The 21411-nt window shown below is 32.8% G+C and overlaps 3 protein-coding genes across 3 annotated transcripts; 2 read left to right on the top strand and 1 right to left on the bottom strand.

Moving 5' to 3' along the window:
* Positions 1-1728: 1728 nt before the first annotated feature.
* LOC107936567 (uncharacterized) lies at positions 1729-6748 on the top strand. The gene is made up of 7 exons (XM_016869318.2): positions 1729-2331; positions 3516-3658; positions 3813-4084; positions 4295-4449; positions 5025-5287; positions 5958-6020; positions 6152-6748. Exons 1-7 carry the CDS (start codon positions 2031-2033, stop codon positions 6416-6418), a joined length of 1464 nt encoding a protein of 487 aa, XP_016724807.2. The 5' UTR covers positions 1729-2030; the 3' UTR covers positions 6419-6748.
* Positions 6749-7376: 628 nt separating this feature from the next.
* LOC107936553 (pentatricopeptide repeat-containing protein At5g44230) lies at positions 7377-9600 on the top strand. Its single transcript, XM_016869304.2, has one exon. It carries the CDS (start codon positions 7532-7534, stop codon positions 9506-9508), a length of 1977 nt encoding a protein of 658 aa, XP_016724793.1. The 5' UTR covers positions 7377-7531; the 3' UTR covers positions 9509-9600.
* A 1505-nt stretch (positions 9601-11105) lies between these two features.
* LOC107936554 (mitogen-activated protein kinase 7) lies at positions 11106-14706 on the bottom strand. The gene is made up of 2 exons (XM_016869305.2): positions 13633-14706; positions 11106-12048 (listed from the first exon to the last, which is right to left on the bottom strand). Exons 1-2 carry the CDS (start codon positions 14053-14055, stop codon positions 11365-11367), a joined length of 1107 nt encoding a protein of 368 aa, XP_016724794.1. The 5' UTR covers positions 14056-14706; the 3' UTR covers positions 11106-11364.
* Positions 14707-21411: the final 6705 nt, after the last annotated feature.

The following is a 21411-nucleotide window of genomic DNA, read 5'->3' as shown; positions in this document are numbered from 1 at the left end:
AGAATTTTCTTTTATAAGAATATCATAAGTGAGATAATTATTTACAAAAATAAGTTTAGTTTTCGATTATTCATAAAATTGAGATAAATTTTTCCTCACACCAAGCCAACTCAACTTGAATAATATCAAGCATCTATTTTAAGTTTGAACTTGATTAAGCTCACCTATCATTGTCAATTTTTATACCCGAGCTTGAACTTAAGTTTGATTGAACTGGTACGTATTCAAGTTTGAGCACGAATTTGACTTGATAATTAAACTTAGAGTTAATTAATATATATATTAAGGATATCAACATAATCTAAAAACATTTAAAATATATATGAAAAGCTTGAAAGGATCGTAGGTAGTTCAATATGGGTATTACTAAGCTTGATTTTGGCACTATCAAATAGATTAAAAATTACTAAATTGAGTTCAAAAATTTTTTACTTGGTGTCGAATAGGTTGCAAGTATTAATGTCTCATTTACACCTATAAAAATCTCACCATGGTGGTTCACTATATATTAATTTGTTATTATACTAATCAAAATTATGCACAATTGAAAGAAGACTTTAACAAATCGATTAATTTAATTATCACTAGTTGCTCACGTTCAAAATTAATAAAGACTAAATTATTCCACTTAGACTTGTTCATGGGTCAAGCTACTTGTTGTCCAAGTCCAAAGGCCTCATTGAAATTTTGGAGAGTTTGAACAAAATTATTAGGTCTAGAAAATAGTTTTGACCAAAAATGAGTGGACTTGAACTTGAATATTCATCACCAATACCTTTTCTTTAAAGTTTATATTATTTTTATATTTTATATAATTCACAATACAAAAAACTTAAATTTATAGTAATATAAAATACTACCACAATGTAAATATTAAAGAATTGAAATAAATATATATAATATTTTAACAAATAAAAAATATAAAAAATTTATTAAATATTAAAATAAATATAATATAAATATAATTTTAAATTTTAAAAAATTAATATTTGCAAACTTAAAACAGGTTTAAATTAACCATTTAGAATGAATTTGGTCCAAAAAATTAAGTCTATATTTTAGACCTAACTTAAACAAAGATAAATTATATTAAGGTAAATTATCAAAATAGTCACTTTTGTTTGTTTCAAGTTACAATTTAGTCACTTATGTCTGAAATGATACATTTTAGTTACTTACATTATCATTTTGTTAAGAAATGATTACTTTGTCGTTAAGATCTATTTCCTCCCAAACAACAGTCTACCATAATAGTTAAAATAGGTTTTAAATGCCAACGTAAATGTCGAGCTAGGATGAGAAAAGTTAAATTTTTTTATGAAAATATAATACAAACTTTTGCTCTAAAATCTAATTTTCTCGCGTTTAAAAAAAGTAATAGTTGAGTTTTTTTTTTGTTAACATAAAAAAAGAGAAGAGCAAGACAATAAAGAAGAATAAAAGGAAAAAGAAATGGGCACTTTAGTTTGTATACTTACTTGTTATTGTGGCTGCCTAACTATGTTGAGAATATCATGATCGAATGAAAATTTATCTTTATTTATATTATCATCTCATATTATCGTTTGAGAAGTAACAAATCTTAATGGTAGAATGACTAAAAGTAAGTGACTGAGAGTAAGTTTAAATAATTGGTGCGTATATGTGTGATTAATATAAAAATAGATGTGACTGTGAAATTAATTAGTCTAACTTAAGAGGTAAGCTAAACTCACGTTATTTAACAGTACTCAGCCCAAACCGCCCTTGAAAATTGAAATAAAAATTATCCCCCACTGACACTGTCACAGTCTTCGAACACGAAAAACCAGTAAAAAAAATCCGAGTAAAAAGGAAAAAAGAAGAAAATTCGTAAAGAAGGAATCGAAATCCAAAGCCAAAAACCTTCTTCCAAGTGTTCCTTCGTACACCGCCAAATGTACACCTTCAGCTACTACTCAATTTCGCCAATAAACAACAATCCTTTCAAATGCCAAAGGTAATAGCATCATTACTCGATCTCGTAACCCTAGACCGAACAGAAAGAGACGATGGCGAAGCATACCGCCGTTGGCTGGGGTCATCACCACTACCATCACTTACAGAACCGTTGGCTTCTGGCTCTTCTCTTAATGCTTTCGGTTTCGACTGTGATCGCTTTTTTCATGAGAAGCGCTTTCGATTCGTGTGATCGGACTGTTTCGGCTGCTGTTGATGGTATTGGTTCGGCTCGGCATGTTATTCAAGTCGCTGAGAAGCGCACCACGCCGGTCGCGGCTGTGAAGCCGAGTCCGCTTAGCTTTATGAAGTCGAAGGTTGTTCTGCTGGTTTCGCACGAGCTCTCGCTTTCTGGTACTGTTTTACTTTTTTCTCTCTTGTTAATAGCTTTCTTCAGTGAGTCTCAGTCGTTTCTTTTTATTGAATTTCAATGTACTGGAATTTGATTTGTTTGCCTACCGCTTAGTGTAAAGTGACTTGTTAGGGTTTATTTACTGTATGATTGTTTTAATTGAAGTTTATGCTCAGTAGCTTTGAGGTAGCCTTCTGCATTATCTATGAGCTGTCTTGGCACTAATGTTATTGATCCGTGGACACACACACATATATACACGAGGTTTATTATTGTATAGAGGAACTAAAAGAGGAATGTGCATGGATTCTTCCTGTTAATATGCTAGCCATGCCAAGAATTCTAAAAGCCATTACTGCTAGTTTATTTGGATTCAAGTAACTAATAGATGTATTTGCATATGCATTAATTACTATTCGTGGAATGTCATTTAATGTTATGGTTATCACGGTCAGCATATCATTGGCTATAAGTTTCTTTAGTTCTCCGTGAGGATATCTGCACATTCTCTTATCATGTTGAAATTCATACTAAAGTATGAAAAACACCAAATATGCACTATAGCCCTTTGCATCTTAATCCCTTTGTAAAATTTTCTACTTTTGACTATCAGTAAAAAGCATTCCATTGGTGTGCTAATATCTTCAAGGTTTAATTACTTTCTGAGGATCTGTTGATATGCTTGTAATGACCCATCCTTTGTATCCCATAGATGAAAATAATTGCATAATAATAAATTCTGAAATTCTCTTTGACTGCTGACTCCTAGGTACTCTGCATGTATACTTTAGAGTATAGTTTTGGCTTGTTGCTGACACATGCTATAAATGGCTTGTGCATATATAGCATCTGTCTTTTCGTGGTATAATGTGAATTCGTCATTGTCGTTACCTTCATGAAAAATTGTTGTTACAGAATCATCCAATTTTTTGCTTATAAAGTAATGTCGGTTGCATCCAGCTGTCAATGAATGCGCACCATGTCTAAGTATTTGATTGTGGTTTTGCTACTTCATCAAAACTAGATTTCTTTTTCATAAACAACCCTTTGCCGGAAAATATATTTGTCAGAAGAAATCTTATTATTTATGACATTTGTGATCATCATCTTTCCTTGTGAAGATGCTTTTTAGAATTCATTTATTTTATCATATCTCATTATATAATTCCTTTTCCTGTTTCACTAGGTGGACCATTGTTGCTGATGGAGCTGGCATTCCTATTAAGAAGTGTTGGTGCTGAAGTTTATTGGATGACAATTATGAAACCATCTGAAACAGATGAAGTAACATATAGTTTAGAACATAAGATGTTGGACAGAGGAGTACAGGTAGTCCAACTATTTCACTTGGTTACATATTCATTTATGGTGTCTTTACCACATAATAGTGAACTCTATATTAGCATTCTATCTGTGAAGGCTTAGATGATTGTTTTGTTAATATTTATCTTATTTCTAATTAGGCTTTTACCCATCTTTTCAGGTTGTCTCGGCTAAGGGGAAAGAAGCTTTAGATACTGCTCTAAGAGCTGATTTGGTTGTTTTGAACACTGCAGTTGCTGGGAAATGGCTGGATGTTGTTCTTAAGGGAGATGTTCATCGTGTTCTGCCTAAGGTGTTGTGGTGGATCCATGAAATGCGTGGCCATTACTTTAAATTAGACTATGTAAAGCATCTTCCTTTTGTAGCTGGTGCAATGATTGATTCCCATGTTACAACAGAATACTGGAAGAATAGGACTCAAGAACGTTTGAAGTAAGCTTCTAAAATCCTTATGTCTACAATCTCGGTGTGTTTATTGTTGCTTTTAAAGTATTAATGTTCATTTTGTATGCATTGCAGCACAAACCCAACAAGCTTTTTGTGCATGTAGTTCCTTAGTTAATCTATACGTTTCACGTATCTTACGTTTGGTTACACATTTGAGTCTTCTTTTTCTTTTTTTCATTCATTTGCGTTTTGCAGGATTAAGATGCCCGATACCTATGTTGTTCACCTTGGAAATAGCAAGGAACTGATGCAAGTTGCAGAAGACACTGTGGCTAAACGGGTTCTGCGTGAACATGTTCGTGAATCTCTTGGAGTGCTCAATGAGGATTTACTCTTTGCCATAATAAACAGTATGATTTTCAGTTTTCATCTTGGATAGATTTCTCTCTTCTTTAGTTTCCTCCAATTAATGCACCTAGTGTTATTTTCGTTGAGTTATGCCATGAAACCAAAAGAGGTCCTCATTTGAGTTTGGTAAAAGGAGAGTTGTCAGTATCGGCTTTGTCAATTGCATAATTATTTTAACTGGGAATTTCATTTAGGCTGTTTCATTGTGCACTCAAACTTTTTGGTGAGATATTGTCTATTCGAGGAAAATTGGAACTTTTATAGCTTCTGCAATTGTTATTTATTGAAACTCTTGCATTTTGAGTTCTGTCAAACAGAATGTTTTGGCAACTGGCAAGAACCATAGTTTGGTTCCATAGATCACCTTTTCCTAGATTTTCCATTTGTCCCTTTAGCTACTATTGGATTATTTTAAATTAACCACCAAATCATTCTAATGTATCCTTCCCTTGAATATTTTTTTAGTTCTTTGAGGCATATAAAAGAAGGTAGAAAGGAGAGGAAAACATTTAAACTAAAAAGGTGTATGCTTTTCTGTTATTCATCACTAATTAGCACCAAACTCCTTCCACTGCAGGTGTTTCACGAGGAAAAGGGCAGGATCTCTTTTTACGATCCTTCTATGAGGCCTTGCAACTAATCAAGGAAAAGAAAATGCAGATACCACTACTGCATGCAGTAATTGTGGGAAGTGACATGAGTGCTCAGACAAAATTTGAAATGGAATTACGAGATTCTGTAGTGCAGAAGAAAATTCAAGATCGTGTTCATTTTGTGAACAAAACTCTGACAGTTGCCCCGTATTTAGCTGCCATTGATGTTCTTGTTCAGAATTCCCAGGTAATTTATGTGGTTCAAAGCATTTTCTGTTTCAAATATTATGTTTACTTCAATCTGTGCAATTCATCTAATTTGCTATCTTGTTGATTGCTCCTTCAGTTGCTTGTGTAGTAATTTTATAAAGAAGCTATTGCCGTTTTCTATATCACGACATATAGGACAGAGTCAGAAAGATATTTGAAGGTCCTTTTACAATTAGCATTTACTGATATAACCAATACCTTACCATAACTAGACATAGCGAGTAGTTAACTTAGCGACATTGATAATTGATTTGATGGCATTGGTTTTCTATTGTTTAGTAGGCCAAGCACTTCTGAGATAATAATGATAATTTTGGTTAGGTTTTACGTTCATTTTCTAATTTTTGTTCTTAGATATGTCCGAGTTACAAAATGCCACAATCACCGAGTTAGCAAGATTCTGAAGGCAAAAAAATGAACAAACTTGTAAATAACACCACTGAGGTTATAGTTTCCTTTCTTTTAATGCATATGATGGTTTTGAATTTTTCCGACCTCTTTATAAGCTTGTTATGTTATTACTAATTTTGTTCCCCCTTTCAATTCTTTTCTCCATGATTAGCATTTCATTATAAACTGCGGACACCTTATTCTCTACTTTAACATTACTTTAAATAGAAATGAATCAAAAAAGTTTTTCCTCGTAGGCGCGAGGAGAATGCTTTGGACGGATAACAATTGAAGCCATGGCTTTCCAGTTACCTGTACTGGTAATCTATTAACTTTACGTCTTTACCCAATTTTCTTTTAATTGTGTTTGATTTTTACTGATACCTAAGAACTTATGGTAAATAACTGGAGCTGGTTTTTGATACTGACACCATTTCATACTCAAAATCAGGGAACAGCTGCAGGAGGTACCACAGAAATAGTAGTGAATGGGACTACAGGTTTATTACACCCAGTTGGAAAACCCGGGGTTACACCTCTTGCTAAAAACATTGTCAAACTCGCCACTCATGTAGAGAGGAGGCTTACAATGGGAAAAAGAGGGTACGAAAGGGTCAAAGAAAGATTCCTAGAACAACACATGGCCGAGAGAATCGCCGGAGTACTTAAGGAAGTATTGAGGAAATCCAAAAACAAATCAAGCAGACTCATCAGTTGAAAACCCACCATAAACAATGAGGTTAGAACCGGTTTCGATCAGAGCAGTGCTGGTTGGCCCAAGGCATAGGCTTAAAATAGGATGAATGCTTTTTTCTTCTTTTTCTCACTAATGGAATGACATATCTTTAGTTTTCATGTCTTATTACCATCCAGTTTTCCTTTTTTTTTTTAGGGGTGTAAATTATGTATGTGATAAGACATTTCTAGCTTGTTTATATAGTTGAGAAGTTCTTTTCAAGGTAGCATTGGTTTCTTGATACCTTGGGACTCTGTGAAATGTGGACTAACAGTTTTTTTTTTTTTGATAAAAGTAGAGGCTGTTATACTAGTAGTTATTGTATTTTGCTTCCTTTACTAAAAAATAGATAATTAATCTTTATGCATTAGTTTTTATCATTTTTTGGGTTAGGTTTATCACATGCAAGCTGGTGGGTAATGAATAGTGATTCAAAGTTTGACTCTGAGATAAATATAAGGATAAATTAATATTTAGTCTTTGAATTTGATACTTTTTTATAATTTGGTCTTTAAAAATTTTTTAGTTCACATATTTGTAATTTTGTTTTTTTCAATTTATTTTTTGAATTTAGATTTTGTTGAGGTTTAATGATGTGGTACATTTTTATCAATTGAAATTTTTTTAAAAAAATGGCATACTTCAAATTTCAAGAGATAATTTTGCATAATTTCACAGTATCATATTATTATATATTAATAGAATTCAGGATTAAATTAAAAAAAGAGTTACTAAATTTTGAGATAAAAAAATTTGATGATGAAAATGAAAAATGTTGCAAAGAGATAAATATTTACTTTATTCTAAAAGGATATATGTATCATTTAAACTATTCAAATTTAGTAAATGAAGTTATATTTTAGTAAAGTTATGAGGTTTAATAAAAATTGTGTTTTTCATGAATGATTGCATAAAATATTTTCATACCGTCTTTACTCTAAAGAAACCCAAAGCGCAGCGTTTAATCGCCACAGGTACCCCTGCGCGCGCTCTCTCTTCCCCTCCCACTCCCGTATTTGGTTATTGCTTCATAGTGCATATAGGTAGAGTAGGAGCTAGAAACTTATGGATTCCAGCATTTCTGAATTTGCATAAATGGTACACCTTTCCCACAAATTCTCTACAATACCCATAAATTTCATCCCAAAACAATTCTCCAAACACCTTCCCCAACAAATCCCATCCCAAACAACCCCTCCATTCATCCCTTTCTCTCAACGTCAAAACCAACGCTCCCTTTTAGAATCTCAACTCATTTCAGCTCTCAATTGCTGCACTTCCCTTACCCAAATCCAACAAATCCATGCTCGTATCCTCCGTAAAGGTTTTGAACAATGCTGCTATGTTCTCACCAAGCTAATACGTATCCTCACGAAAATGGAAATCCCAATGGATAGTTATGCTAAGCTTGTTTTTAATCAGGTTGAGAACCCAAACCCATTTCTTTGTACTGCTCTTATTCGTGGGTATTGTTTACAAGGTCATGTTAAGGAATCTGTTTTTGTGTACTGTGAAATGAGGAAAAAAAATGTTTTGCCTATTTCGTTTACGTTTTCGGCTCTTTTTAAAGCTTGTGGTGTTGTTAATGATGTGGATTTGGGTAGGCAAATTCATGGCCAGACGATTTTGATTGGTGGGTTTGGGTTTGATTTGTTTGTTAAGAACAGTTTGATTGAAATGTATGTTAAGTTAGGGTTTTTAGGATGTGGGAGGAAGGTGTTTGATGAATTGCCTGGAAGGGATTTGATTTCCTGGACGGAGTTGATTGTTGGGTATGTGAAAGCTGGGGATATGGAATCTGCAGGGGAATTGTTTAGTGAATTGCCTAAGAAGGATATGGTGGCGTGGACGGCGATGGTTACGGGGTATGCTCAGAATGCTAAGCCTAGAGAAGCATTGGAATTTTTCGAGAGGATGCTAAATGAAGGGGTTGAAACAGATAAGGTTACTTTGGTTGGGGTTATTTCTGCTTGTGCACAACTAGGTGCTGCAAAATATGCGAACTGGATTCGGGATACTGTTGAGAATTTGGGGTTTAGTCCTACTCGTTGTGTTGTAGTGGGATCGGCTTTGATTCATATGTACTCGAAGTGTGGGAGTGTTGAGGACGCATATAAGGCTTTTAAGGTAATGGAAGAAAAGAATGTGTTTTCATACAGTTCGATGATTGCAGGGTTTGCTATGCACGGTTATGCTTATGCGGCATTGGAATTATTCCATGAAATGGTGAAAATTGGGATCAAACCAAATAAAGTTACGTTTATTGGAGTGCTTACAGCTTGTAGCCATTCAAGAATGGTAGAACAAGGTCGTCAAATATTTGAATCGATGGAGGAGAAATTCGGGATTTCTCCAGGTGTTGATCATTATTCTTGTATGGTTGATCTTCTTGGTCGAGCTGGATGTCTAGAAGAAGCACTTAACCTTGCTGAAACAATGCCATTAGAGCCTAATGGAGGTGTTTGGGGGGCATTGCTAGGAGCATGTCGGACTTATTCTAATCCTGATATTGCTCAGATTGCTGCTAACCATTTATTTGAGTTAGAACCTAATGCTATCGGAAACTACATCTTGCTTTCTAACATATACGCTTCAGCAGGACAGTGGAACGATGTTTTAATGGTAAGGAAAATGATGAGAGAGAGAGGTCTAAGAAAAAATCCTGGATGTAGCTGGTTGGAAACCAAGAAGGGTGTAATTCAAGAGTTCTTTTCCGGAGACATGTCACATCCAAGGTACGGTGAGATGAAGCAAGTGCTCGAGGATCTTCTAAATAGGTTAAAAGCTATTGGGTACCAGCCAAACATGAATTCTATTGCTTATGATGTGAGTGATGAAGAAAAGAGACGAATACTAATCACTCATAGCGAGAAGCTAGCTCTGGCATTCGGGCTACTCGATATAAATGCCGATTTCCCCATAAGGATTATGAAGAACCTAAGAATGTGTGAAGATTGCCACTCATTTCTTTGTGCTGTATCTCAAATCACAAGAAGGGTAATTATTGTAAGGGATAACTTGAGATTCCACCATTTCCATGATGGGAAGTGCTCTTGTGGTAACTTCTGGTGATCGAGGTGAAAGTTGAATATTTTTCAAGGTGCGATATTGATACATTTGAATCTTTTACACATATATTGAATCTTATCTATCGTAGATGGTGAGATAGGATTTTGTATGCCATCATATTCTGAAACTTGCATCATAACAATGTGTTGCATTTTTCTAACCAAAAGCTGTTGGTAAAAAGACCTCTTCAGTCCGTTTCAATTTTGAAATTGAGCAAGTTAATCCTCAAAAAAATTAGAGCAATTTAATCTTTATCAATATTGAAAGTGAGCAATTAAGGACAATTACTTACGGCAATAATTGTATTTTGTCACTTGTGCACAATTGAAATTGGTATAATAACAAATTTAGCCTCAACAGTTACACATTTACAAAAATATTGCAGGTTAAATTTGTTTATTACTCCAATCAAAATTATGTAAAGTCCTTAGCTGTTTACTTTTGAAATTGATAAGAATTAAATTGCCTTAATTCTTTTAGAGGAATCAATTTTCTCAATAATGAAATCAAGAGGGATTGGAGAAGTGCTTTTACTGTTTTTCATAGCTCGTAGTTTTTAAGTAGGTCTTAAATGCTCCAAGCAATGCTCCCCAAACACCTCCATTAGCCTTTGTTGGCATTGTTTTTGCAAGATTAAGTGCTTCTTCTAGACATCCAGCTCGACCAAGAAGATCAACCATGCAAGAATAATAATCAACGCCTGGAGAAATCTCGAATTTATCCTCAATGGATGCAAATATTTGATGACCTGTTCTACCATTTTTGAATGGCTACAAGCTGTAAGCCCTCCAGTAAACGTAACTCTATTTGTTTTGATCCCTATTTTCGCCATCGCATGGAACAACTCCAATGCCACATAAGCAAACCGTGCATAGCAAACCCTGCAATCATCGAACTGTATGAAAGCACATTCTTTTCTTCCATTGTCTTAAAGACCTTACATGCATCCTCAATGCTCCCACACTTTGCTGATCCCACTACAACACAACGAGTAGGATTAAACCCTAAAATCTCAACAATATCCCGAATCCAGTTAGCATACTTTGCAGCACCTAGTTGTGCACAAGCAAATCGTTTCAACCCCGTCATTTAGCATCCTCCCGAAAAACTCTAATGCCTCTCTAGGCTTAGCATTCTAAGCATACCCCGTAACTATCACGGTCCACACCATCATATCCTTCACAGGCGATTCCCCTGCAGATTCCCCCAACTTTCGCGTAACCAACAATCAACTCCGTCCAAGAAATCAAATCCCTATCAACAATTCATCAAACACCTTCCTACTACATCCCAAAACCCCTAAGTTAACAGACGTTTCAATCAAACCATTCTTAACAAACCAATCAAACCCAAACCCACCAATCAAAATAGTCTATCCATGACCCACATCATTAACCGCACCACAAGCTTTAAAAACAGGCAAAACACCTTTGTTTTTTCTTCTCATTTCACTATACACGATGCCTTAACAAGGCCCTGTAAATAATATCCACGAATAAGAACAGTACAAAGAAATGGGTTTAGGTTCTTAACCTGATTAAAAACAAACTTAGCATAACTATCCATGGGGATTTCCATCTTAGAGAGGAAACGTTTCAGCTTAGTGAAAACATAGCAGCATTGTAATTGATGTATTTGAAGTAAATGTAACTAAAATATATGCATATATTACAAGTTACACTGCCAAATTCTGCCATAAATAAACCAAAGCTAATAAAGGTAAACAAAATCTTGGTATAATTGCCAAGTTCCAAGGCATATAACTCTCAATAGTGTTCTTCTAGGTCATACAATAATACCGGTTCCAAAAGCATACTTTAACACAGCCGTAGAACCGAGCATCAATAAAACAATATCATCTAAGCATTTGCAGAAAGAACCTCAGGATGGTAGTGAAGCATCTCGATCCACACCATCTCTCGAATCATGTGTTCTCCCATGTTCTCATCTATGTCAAGATTGATCGGTACTTGTGCAGGTGGATTGCGTCTTGGATCATATAATCCTGACATATAAGGATGTAGCAGTGCTTCCATGACAGTAATCCTCTTAGACGGATCGAAAACGAGCATCCTTTGTAACAAATCTATGGCTAATGGATCCGCATGAGGGTATAAGTGAGAAAAATGGATGCCCCTCGAATACGGAAGTGACTTGATATACCTTCTGGCTTTCGGGTTATCAATAAATGCAAGATCAGCCTCTTGTTGGCTTCCAAGGACATTAATGATTAGCTTAAGCTGGTTGAGACATTCAGTCCCGGGGAAGATAGGTTTTCGACCAAGAATCTCAGCGAAAATGCATCCGACCGACCAAACATCAATGGAAGTACCGTAATTATCACAACAGAGTAGGAGCTCCGGTGCACGGTACCAACGAGTGACAACATACTCGGTCATGAATTGTTCGTTGCCTCTACTGGTTCGTGCCAGCCCGAAATCGCATATCTTCAAGTCACAATTAGCATTAACAAGGAGGTTCCCGGGTTTCAAGTCTCGATGAAGGATGTTCGCGGAGTGCAGGTACTTCAGCCCTCGTAGTAACTAAAACACGCACCGAAGGTTAGACACAGATATAAGTGCTGAAACACAATATTATTAACAACCAAAACGAGAAAATCAAGACGGTGGCCGTGTTTAACGAAGGAATTATGTCGACAACCCGAAAAAAGAAATAAAAACCCAAAGCTGTAACACGGGTATAAGCTCAAATTTCATTTTAAAGCTTTTCCGTATATTTAGAAGGTCATACTTTCATACCCTAATCCGGATATGGATATTACTTCAATGAAAATGAAGAGTCCGTACAACATAACCCGTCTTTAATGAATATGTCAATGTATATTCATTGAGCCAGGTTGCTCCATTGTTGTCATCTTGTACTTTAATGAATCCATTTAACAAGTTTCCCACTAGTACAAGTTGTTTATAATGAGCCTAACAACTCATTTAGCCCTTTGAACGTAAATGCAAAATGGGACCATATGAGCATGAAATGTCATCAAACCCCCCCCCCAAAAAAAATTGCCATTTAGACCCTTCAAGTTTTGTGAAATTACAAGTAAATTTAAAGGTAAAATTACTCTTTGGTCCCCTAAATCAATTTTCTAGCTGCGCCAATGAACATAAAAAAGAGAGCTATTTAACACTAATTAGAAACTTTAACGGTATAAAAGCCTTACAAAAAGGGGAATTATATCAATCGTTTCAATCAGTAAGGGAGGGTGGCACTAGGGAGCAGGTAGGGACCTAGGCACCCCAAAAATGGAAAATTTCCTTGTAGTCCCTTTAAAATTTTGTAAGATTCTAAACAAGGACAATAGTAAAATTACATTGAACCACACATTTACGCATAGTAAGACTTTAGACTCTAAATCGGCCCCACAAAATGGAAAATTTTCCCAAGTCCCTTTAAAAATTGTAAAATTTTAAACAAGGACGGTAGTAAATTTCATTGAACCACACATTTACAAATAGTAAGACTTAGACCCGAAACAAAATGGAAACTTTCCTTACAGTCCCTCTTGAAATTATAAGATTTTAAACAAGAGCAACAGTAAAATTACAATGAACCCCACATTTACACGTAGTAAGACCTAGAATTTAGACCCTAAACCTTAAACTTTAAACCGATCCCTCAAAATGGAAAATTTCCTTGTAGTCCCCTTATAATGGTAATACTTTAAACAAGGACAATAGTAAAATTACACCAAGCCATATTTACGCATTGTAAGACTTATAACTTAGACCCTAAACCAGCCCCTCAAAATGGAAAATTTCCTTATTAGTCCCTTTAAAAATTGTACGATTCTAAACAAGGACAATAGTAAAATTACACTGAACACACATTTACACATAGTAAGACTTAGAACTTAGACCCTAATGCCTACACCCTAAACTGGCCCCAAAAATGGAAATTTCCTTAAGAGTCCCTTTAGAAACCATAAGATTTTAAACAAGGACAATCATAAAATTTCATTGAACCACACATTGAGCTAAGGCCAAAGTTCCAAAGTCCTCAACCTCACCATTGAGCTAAGGCCTCTTAAAAAAATTCAAGTGCTTTGCTAACATAGATGACACCAATTTTACTTAAAAAAACACAAAAAAGAGGGGTTAATTTGTTACCTGGAAAATGAAGTACTTGCAATGATCATTAGAAAGAGGTTGAGGAGACTTAATAATCTGATGCAAATCAGTATCCATCAACTCATACACCAAATAAACATCATTAAAACTAGCTCTATGAATAGGCATCATCACATCTTTCAAAGCAATAACATTCTCATGGTGGATATGTCTTAAAAGCTTCAATTCCCTCAATGTTCTCAATGCATCAACACGATTCTCAAACACATTATGTATCTTTTTTATGGCTACTTTCTCATTGGTTTCTCTATTGATGGATGAACAAACTATGCCATATGCACCTCTCCCTATTGGTTTGATTGGTACATACTTTGTATCAATCTCAAAAAGGGTTTGCCACATTGAATAGTAATGTTTACCTCTTGGTTTCACCCCATTTGGTGGCTCCACAAGCGTTGCCATATTTTCTCTCTGAAAATTTTCTAGGAAAATGAAAAGAAAAAGATATAGAAAGGGGTTTGGAATCAATTCTTACTTGCACCTTTGATCTTTCATTAAAAAAATCGAACTTTTTTGGATATCCTTTTCTTCAATCTATCAGAACACTGTAAAATCACAAACTTTCACCTCCATTTCTCTCCCCAAAAAACACCCAATTTTCTTTAGTACCCTTTTCTTCAACCTCTAAACCAACTCCAAATTCACAAACACAAACAAAACCCCACTGTAAAAAAGAGAAAAAAGAAAGACCCTTTATTTGTGTTCCAAAAATAAAAATTTGGTCTTTAAGCAAAGTTCTTATCTAAAACAAAAGATTTGATTTTGATCTGATTCAAAGTTTACGGTCAGACCAAAGAGAAAAGAAAAAGATATATATAGATAGAGGTGATGTAAAGGGAAAGTGAAGGGGCGATTTCCCTTAAGGTGTAAACGACAACTACGTACTGTTTTGGTCTTTGGGGTCTTAAGAGAGATATGTATATATATAATATTATATCTTCATGGACAACTAATCTTTGAAAAAGAAGGAAAATTTGCAGGTTGGGTTGCTTTGCCACGCACTAACTTGAAAGTTGAAGCTTCTATCTTTATGTTATTTACACTTTCTGCAATTAAGCGGGGAAAAGTAGAAGGCTTTACTTCTTGTTTACAAATACTACAATGAAAATGACAATGGAAGGAACTATATTGGGATTATTCTTTTGGAAGCTTAGAATTTTAGTAATGAAATTTGGTAATTGAGTCTAATGGTGAAAAGGAGTTCAATGCTAAAGAATTGCATAAAATTCTTTGACAGTTACCTTTGATTCCAATATTTAATTTAGTATTTAAATTTAGTTTTTTTGTACTTTTGGTACTAAAATCGAAACTCAATAAATGATTGAGAAATGTGCTCTAATAAAATAAACATAGTTACTTAATTTGAACAAAAAAATTTAGGTACCAAAGTGAACATTAAAACCAAATTCAAGTACTAAATTGAAAGAAAATAATTTTTAAGTAACATATTAAATATTAAAATTAAACTCTGATACCAAATAATATATTAATCCTAAAATTTATATCCACCTTCATTTTAAAAAAAATATATCATTAAAAATCTCATTACAAGTTTTGATCATATCTAAGGGTGTAGCTAGAGGGGCTGGTAGGGCACCGACCTTTTAAAATGGAAAAATTTTTATTTAGATCTTTTTAAAATTTATAAAAAATTAAATAAGTAAAGATAAAATTGTACTTTGGCCTCCTAAAAATGATAAAATTGTGACTTAATCCTTTAAAAAAATATAGATATTAAAATAATGAAATTATATTTTTACTATCGTAAAAATATACAATTTAATTTTGATCTCCACTAATTTTTTTTTGACTTCTAATCATATCTACTCTCCCTCCTCAACCCATAAATAAAAAGATAATGCACTTTTGTGCACTCGAATTTATATTTTCCTATATTAACAATAATATTTATATTAATCAAAGTAAAACTCGATCGACATATTAAAATAGAATTACGTGTTGTAATTTTTAAAAAAAATATAAGAATTTAATATTTAATATAATTATTAAATATCCAAAAATTATTAAAAATAGATAATAACAAATAATAAAAATTACAAATTGATTCAACGAAGGAATAGCTGTCATTTTTGACCACTTAATTCTCACCAGTCACAATGTTTTGAAAATTAAGAAAAAGAAGCTAAAAAATAATTAATTATTTTAATTTTAAAATATATAATTTAAAAATCCAATTTTTCATTCATCAATAACTTCAATTCCCAAGCAAACACGGCGCTGCCGCGTGTACTCACCGTATTAGGCCGGCAGCTGTCTTGCTTTCATTTGCCGGATATTCTAAACTTAAATTTTTAAAAAAAATTACTCAAAAAGAAAATATTGTACAAAATTTGGGCTTTTCTTCAAAACTGATAAAAAATAATTAATTACGAAAATAACGTAGGAGCAAAATCTTATACGAGAATAACCCATTTCTTACAATATCTGTTAGTTTCGTCAGATATAATGGTAGCATAAAAAAAATGATTATTAAAAAAAACACCAATTATCGATTAATGATGAGGGGGTGTCGCCAGTCAGTATAACAACACCAACAGATGCTAGAAAAAAAAGACATTTTCGTACAAAATTTTACTCATGAGTCATTTTCGTTATTAATTGTATTTTTGTGAAAATTTTGTGTGTTGGTGTCGAGAAGACTCACCGATTGTGAATAATTATTTTTTCATATCTAATTATTATTAATAATAATTTAAAAAATACAAGAAGCATATAATATGTAGGTGTGGAGCATATGCCTTTCTATTATTTAAAAATAGATGCATGGCTCATATAAAATGTGGAGGACTTAGGGTGTAATTTTCATATATTTATATTTCAGCAAGGTTTTCCAAGAAAATTGGCATTTTAATTCTTAAATTTAAACCATAGAAGCTGACAAGAATCAAGAAGCTTTGTGGGAAGCTTCGGCCATGACAGCAACTGCAATACCTCAAAATTGCAATATACTTTACATACATGTATACATACACATGTATAAGCGGTGGCGGATTCAGAAATACGAGTAAAGGGAAGGAGTGAAGTCAAAAAAATTTTGAGCAGAATTAAATTATATATTTTTTTGATAGTAAAAGTGTAATTTCATCATTTTAGTATCTTATATCTTTATAGTTTTTAGACAATTAAATCAATTTTTATCATTTTTGGATGTCAAAGTGTAATTTTACCATTATTAATTTAAATTTTTATAAATTATAAAGAACTTAAATGAAAAAAAAAATCATTTTAAGGAACCAGGGCTGTTGCCAAGATCCGCCTATGTACAAATACATATACATATGCATATACGTGTACATGTATGTAAACATATACTTAATACATAAATATTGCCAATGTTAATAAGTGTTGGGTGTAATGAAAACGCACATTACATTTTCAATGAAAGAATACAAGTTCAAACCGATATTGTTAGAAGAGATAATTACAACCTTTGAATATAGATGGTAAAACGGACATGAAAAATAGAATAAAAAAATAAATATATATTGGAAGCTTAGCTGACAAAAAAAATGCAAAAACAACACATTCTGATGTGGCTGCTGGGATTCGAGCCCAGGTCTCCACGGCCACAACGTGGAATTCTTACCACTAAACTACAGCCAGTTCGTTTTACAGTCTTTGAGAGTAATGCTTTAATAGTAATTTTGAATTAGGTATAATAGAAACACTAAAATTGAAATTTAACCATTTTTAATCTATCATGTAAATAAAAAAATAAAAAAACAAAGGAAGAAAAATGGTGGGGTGGTGGGACACTAGTCGATGTTGGAAGGGCATATACACAGATATATATATATGTTAAAAGATTAAAGTATAATGATTAAATCTTAAATTTAGATATAATAGAGGGATCAAAAATAAAATTTAACCATTTTATTTATTATGCAAAAGAAAAATGATGGGATAGTGGGACACTTGTCAATGTACACTAGCTCACACTAACTCTCTATACGTTTTGTATATTTAAAATGTAGTTTATCTATTTTTATTTCAAGAATTTAGTTTTTTATTTTTGAATTTAAAATACGTTTTTAAATTATATATAATCAAATAATAATTTAATTGAAAAGTTAATGATATTAACTATTTGGAATAGTTAATAATATTATAAAAACATAGAGAACAAATTGTATTAGAAATTAAAGTATAAGAATTAAATTTTAAATTTTAAATTAAATATAATAAAGAGACTAAATTGAAATTTAACCATCGAAGTATTTGAGTTTGAAGCTCGAGTGTTTGGGTGGGTATCAATTCAAGTTTGATCTAAATGAGTTAGAGTGGTTAACTTTTTAAGATAAAATCAAGTTGAATTAGATTTAAATCGGATTAATTACAAAGGTGGATAGAGAGTAAAGAAGGATCTTGTCCCCAATGGAAATTTTTATTTAGTCCCTTTGAAAATGAAGAAATTAAAATCTAATATATCATAAATTTACACTTTGGCCAACTTTTCTAAATACAATTCCTACTAACAGTCTATTCTTGACATTTTTGAGGCCCTAAGCAAAACAATAAAATGAGGTTTTAGGTTCCTTAAAAGTTTGAGAATTTTTTGATAAAAAAAATTTTGAACCTTTAAAAGCTGAAATTTTTTTTGGGGCCCTTTAAAAGTTGGTAACTATTTTTTTTACATTTATAAGTTGGTGACCGCACCTCTAGATGACCCCAAGGCCGGGCCTGCCTACTAATACTACTATCCAAAATCCCAAAATCTTGAAGGATAATACATGATTAAACGCGTTACGACCCACACCTTTCTTTTTGCTGTAATAATAATATTGTTAACTAAACTAAAATTCATCGATAAAAAAATCATAAGTTAATAAATTATATTTGATTTTCAAAACTTATATTTAATTTCCACCCATTTTTGGGGTTTGGGTCATAATTAAGATGTATAATTTAATTGTCTTGAATGGGGTAAAATGAAGCATGGTCCCTAATACCAGGAATTTTCTGTTCCTGCTAAACAAAAGCCAACATATATTCTTCTAGGATTTATAAACATCCTTGTCTTTTCTTTAAACATCTTTTAGTTCTCCCACTTTACAGTTTACCCCTCTTTTTAAGGATCTTTGCCACTTTCCAGTTTCACCTTCATCATGGTGCTTTTTCTTTCATTCATAAATTTTGATATTGTCTTATACTTTACAAAATTATAGATTTAGACATTGTTTTATATTTTAATTTGGTCATTTTAAGTCCTAGTACTTTTCAATTTAAAATTTCAGCCCTCGTGTTAAATCATTAAATTATGTTTTTTCAAAATATGATGCGGCAAACTATTTCATATGTGTGATGTTATGTCAGCTTTATCATATGCATCAATATAATTTCAGAATTTAATCAATTGAAGAATAGAGCTAAATCTATACATATATGCATATTACGGGATTAATAATTATACTTAATCAAATGCAATTAACTGATATTGTTTTGATCAGTACAAAAATTTCAAAAATTCGAAAAGGTACAAGAACTAAGTTGACCAATTCAAAAAATATAAAGACAAAATCACAATTTTAGCAAAATATATGGACTAATGATAAATTTAACCTACATTATTCAACTCAGTACAGAAAGACAAAAAAGGGTATAAAGTAAAACCCTAAAATATTACAAATTTTCATTGAAATCCACAAGTATTCTGGTGTATATTATGAATCTGCAGAGAAGTGGGAATTAAATGAATTCTTTAAGCATGTATTAGACTACATACAATGACTGTAAAAGTATAATGATATAATAATATATTCCTCTATATTGTGTGTATATATATATAGTAGCAGAAAGATTATTGTATCTTATGCTCTAAAACATTATTTTTTAGCCATATAATGGATCCCAACGTGGATTCAATTGCAGGCCTATGTATTGCAAGTGGATTAGACAGTCTCTAGACCTTTTTCTCACTTTGATTTAATATTAACATTTAACAAATTTTGCCATCTTGGTATCCCAATTCACCATATTATACAGTTTTTTAGCCCTCACTTACATATATAATATTAATATACAATCATAAAAGTATTATGGTGTCTTTATATTAAAGTTAAACTTATTTTATCATCAATACTAAAAAGAATAATTATACTATAAGATTAAAAAGCAACCGATTTCTACTGTTAAAAACTAATATTAAGTTACATAAGTCATAGTTTTAATATTACAAAGTGAAATTTAATAGAAAGACAAATTTCTGATATCATACAAATAGTTGTCATTTTTTTACTAAAGAGAAAATACAATCTAACTTTTTGTAAAAATCAATGATATTTTACACATATAATATAACATACCATGCATATGATATGAATATACATATAGTGAACCATGCATGACATTATTGATGTTTGATTGAGAACTTCAGCTGGAAAGGAATGAAGGAAGAACAACAATTTGCAATCTTGCCCATACTACTTTTTTTTTTCTCTCTGTGCTAATTTGGTTTTTATATAATATATATATTATGCATGTTAGGTTTTTCTGGTGAAAAGCATAGTTTTGTTCAATACACTAGGTTTTTTAATATTAACCATAAATACGGCTAACAGTCTGATGTCATTACAGTCAATACTTATGAAATTGCTATAAATAAACCGAAAACGAAAGGACGAAGTTAACATCGTGTTGCGCGTGTACTTACACGTCCGAGTCTGGTCAATACATTCATGCATATTACAAGTAAATAAATACCATTTGTAATGGATGTGCATTCAAGTACAATAGATTGTAGCTATAAACTACTAAAGCATATTCATACATACATATATATATGTATCGTTCAAAAAGAAAAATATATATAAAAAAGTAGAACTTTATTATATACTTGGCCTGCACTGGTGAAATGGTGGCTAATGATTTTTAACTTTAGAATGATAACCCTACAATATGCCTATATATATATTGTATAATATAAGGTCTTAAAGAGCTTTCAATAGAATTTTCCTCTTTCAGAGTTTAGTCCCTTCCTTTGAGTATCTCACTGCAATCTCATCCATGTGATGGTGAAGACAAAAATAGAAGCTTAAAATCCAATATTACATACACTACATATATATATATAACAGCTATAGGGTACTTCACCAGCAAGCTAAAGCTGCTTAAAGTTCCTTGTGCAACCTCAAGTGAATGAGAGTTTTTGCAGTTGCAGGGAAGGGAAAATCGAGGGAGCAAGCAAAGCAGCTGAAGGCTAAACCGATTTACCGAAACTTACTTTCCAGTGACAAGTTTTTGAAGCCACTATGGAGTATACAAATCTCCATTCTCAATCTAAGGTTGAAGAACAGTATGTTAAGTATACTTCTCTATTAACTCAAACTGGCCATCGAGTATCCACCGTGGATGAATGGAAAGCCCGACCTGTTACCGTAAGTACTAAACTACCTCGAAAAATTATATGTAATATGTTCATATGGTTAGTATCATGTTTAGTTGTACAAACTCGTTACTTTTTTTCATGCAGGAATATTGGTAGCAGATACCATAGGAATCCGGTTCAAACCTTCCTGAAATCGAAGGATCTATGGCCCTCGATGAATGAGGATAGTTCCTTCAACCAACAATCTGCTGCCAATGAGTTCCTACTGGCGAATATCAAAGATGAGATGTCGGATTCGTTCCCCAAACTGAGTGAGATGATGTACTGCAACACTAGCACAGAGGACTCATATTTACTATCTAAAAAACCGGAATCAGGTGGTCAAGATCTAGGAGGAAACCTATGGTACAGCA

Source organism: Gossypium hirsutum, chromosome A02, assembly GCF_007990345.1.
Source record: "Gossypium hirsutum isolate 1008001.06 chromosome A02, Gossypium_hirsutum_v2.1, whole genome shotgun sequence".
Classification (NCBI taxonomy): domain Eukaryota; kingdom Viridiplantae; phylum Streptophyta; class Magnoliopsida; order Malvales; family Malvaceae; genus Gossypium; species Gossypium hirsutum.
This window is presented reverse-complemented; position numbering and strand designations above follow the sequence as displayed.

What these genes read in the sequence shown, in the direction of transcription:
- LOC107936553 (XM_016869304.2), top strand. Translation starts at nt 7,532, where the DNA reads ATGGTACACCTTTCCCACAAATTCTCTACAATACCCATAAATTTCATC.
- LOC107936554 (XM_016869305.2), bottom strand. Translation starts at nt 14,055, where the DNA reads ATGGCAACGCTTGTGGAGCCACCAAATGGGGTGAAACCAAGAGGTAAA. An exon ending in GCAAGTACTTCATTTTCCAG is followed by an intron (nt 12,049 to 13,632) that starts GTAACAAATTAA and finishes TGCGTGTTTTAG; the next exon opens with TTACTACGAGGGCTGAAGTA.
- LOC107936567 (XM_016869318.2), top strand. Translation starts at nt 2,031, where the DNA reads ATGGCGAAGCATACCGCCGTTGGCTGGGGTCATCACCACTACCATCAC. An exon ending in ACTCTTTGCCATAATAAACA is followed by an intron (nt 4,450 to 5,024) that starts GTATGATTTTCA and finishes CTTCCACTGCAG; the next exon opens with GTGTTTCACGAGGAAAAGGG. An exon ending in TTCTTGTTCAGAATTCCCAG is followed by an intron (nt 5,288 to 5,957) that starts GTAATTTATGTG and finishes TTTTCCTCGTAG; the next exon opens with GCGCGAGGAGAATGCTTTGG.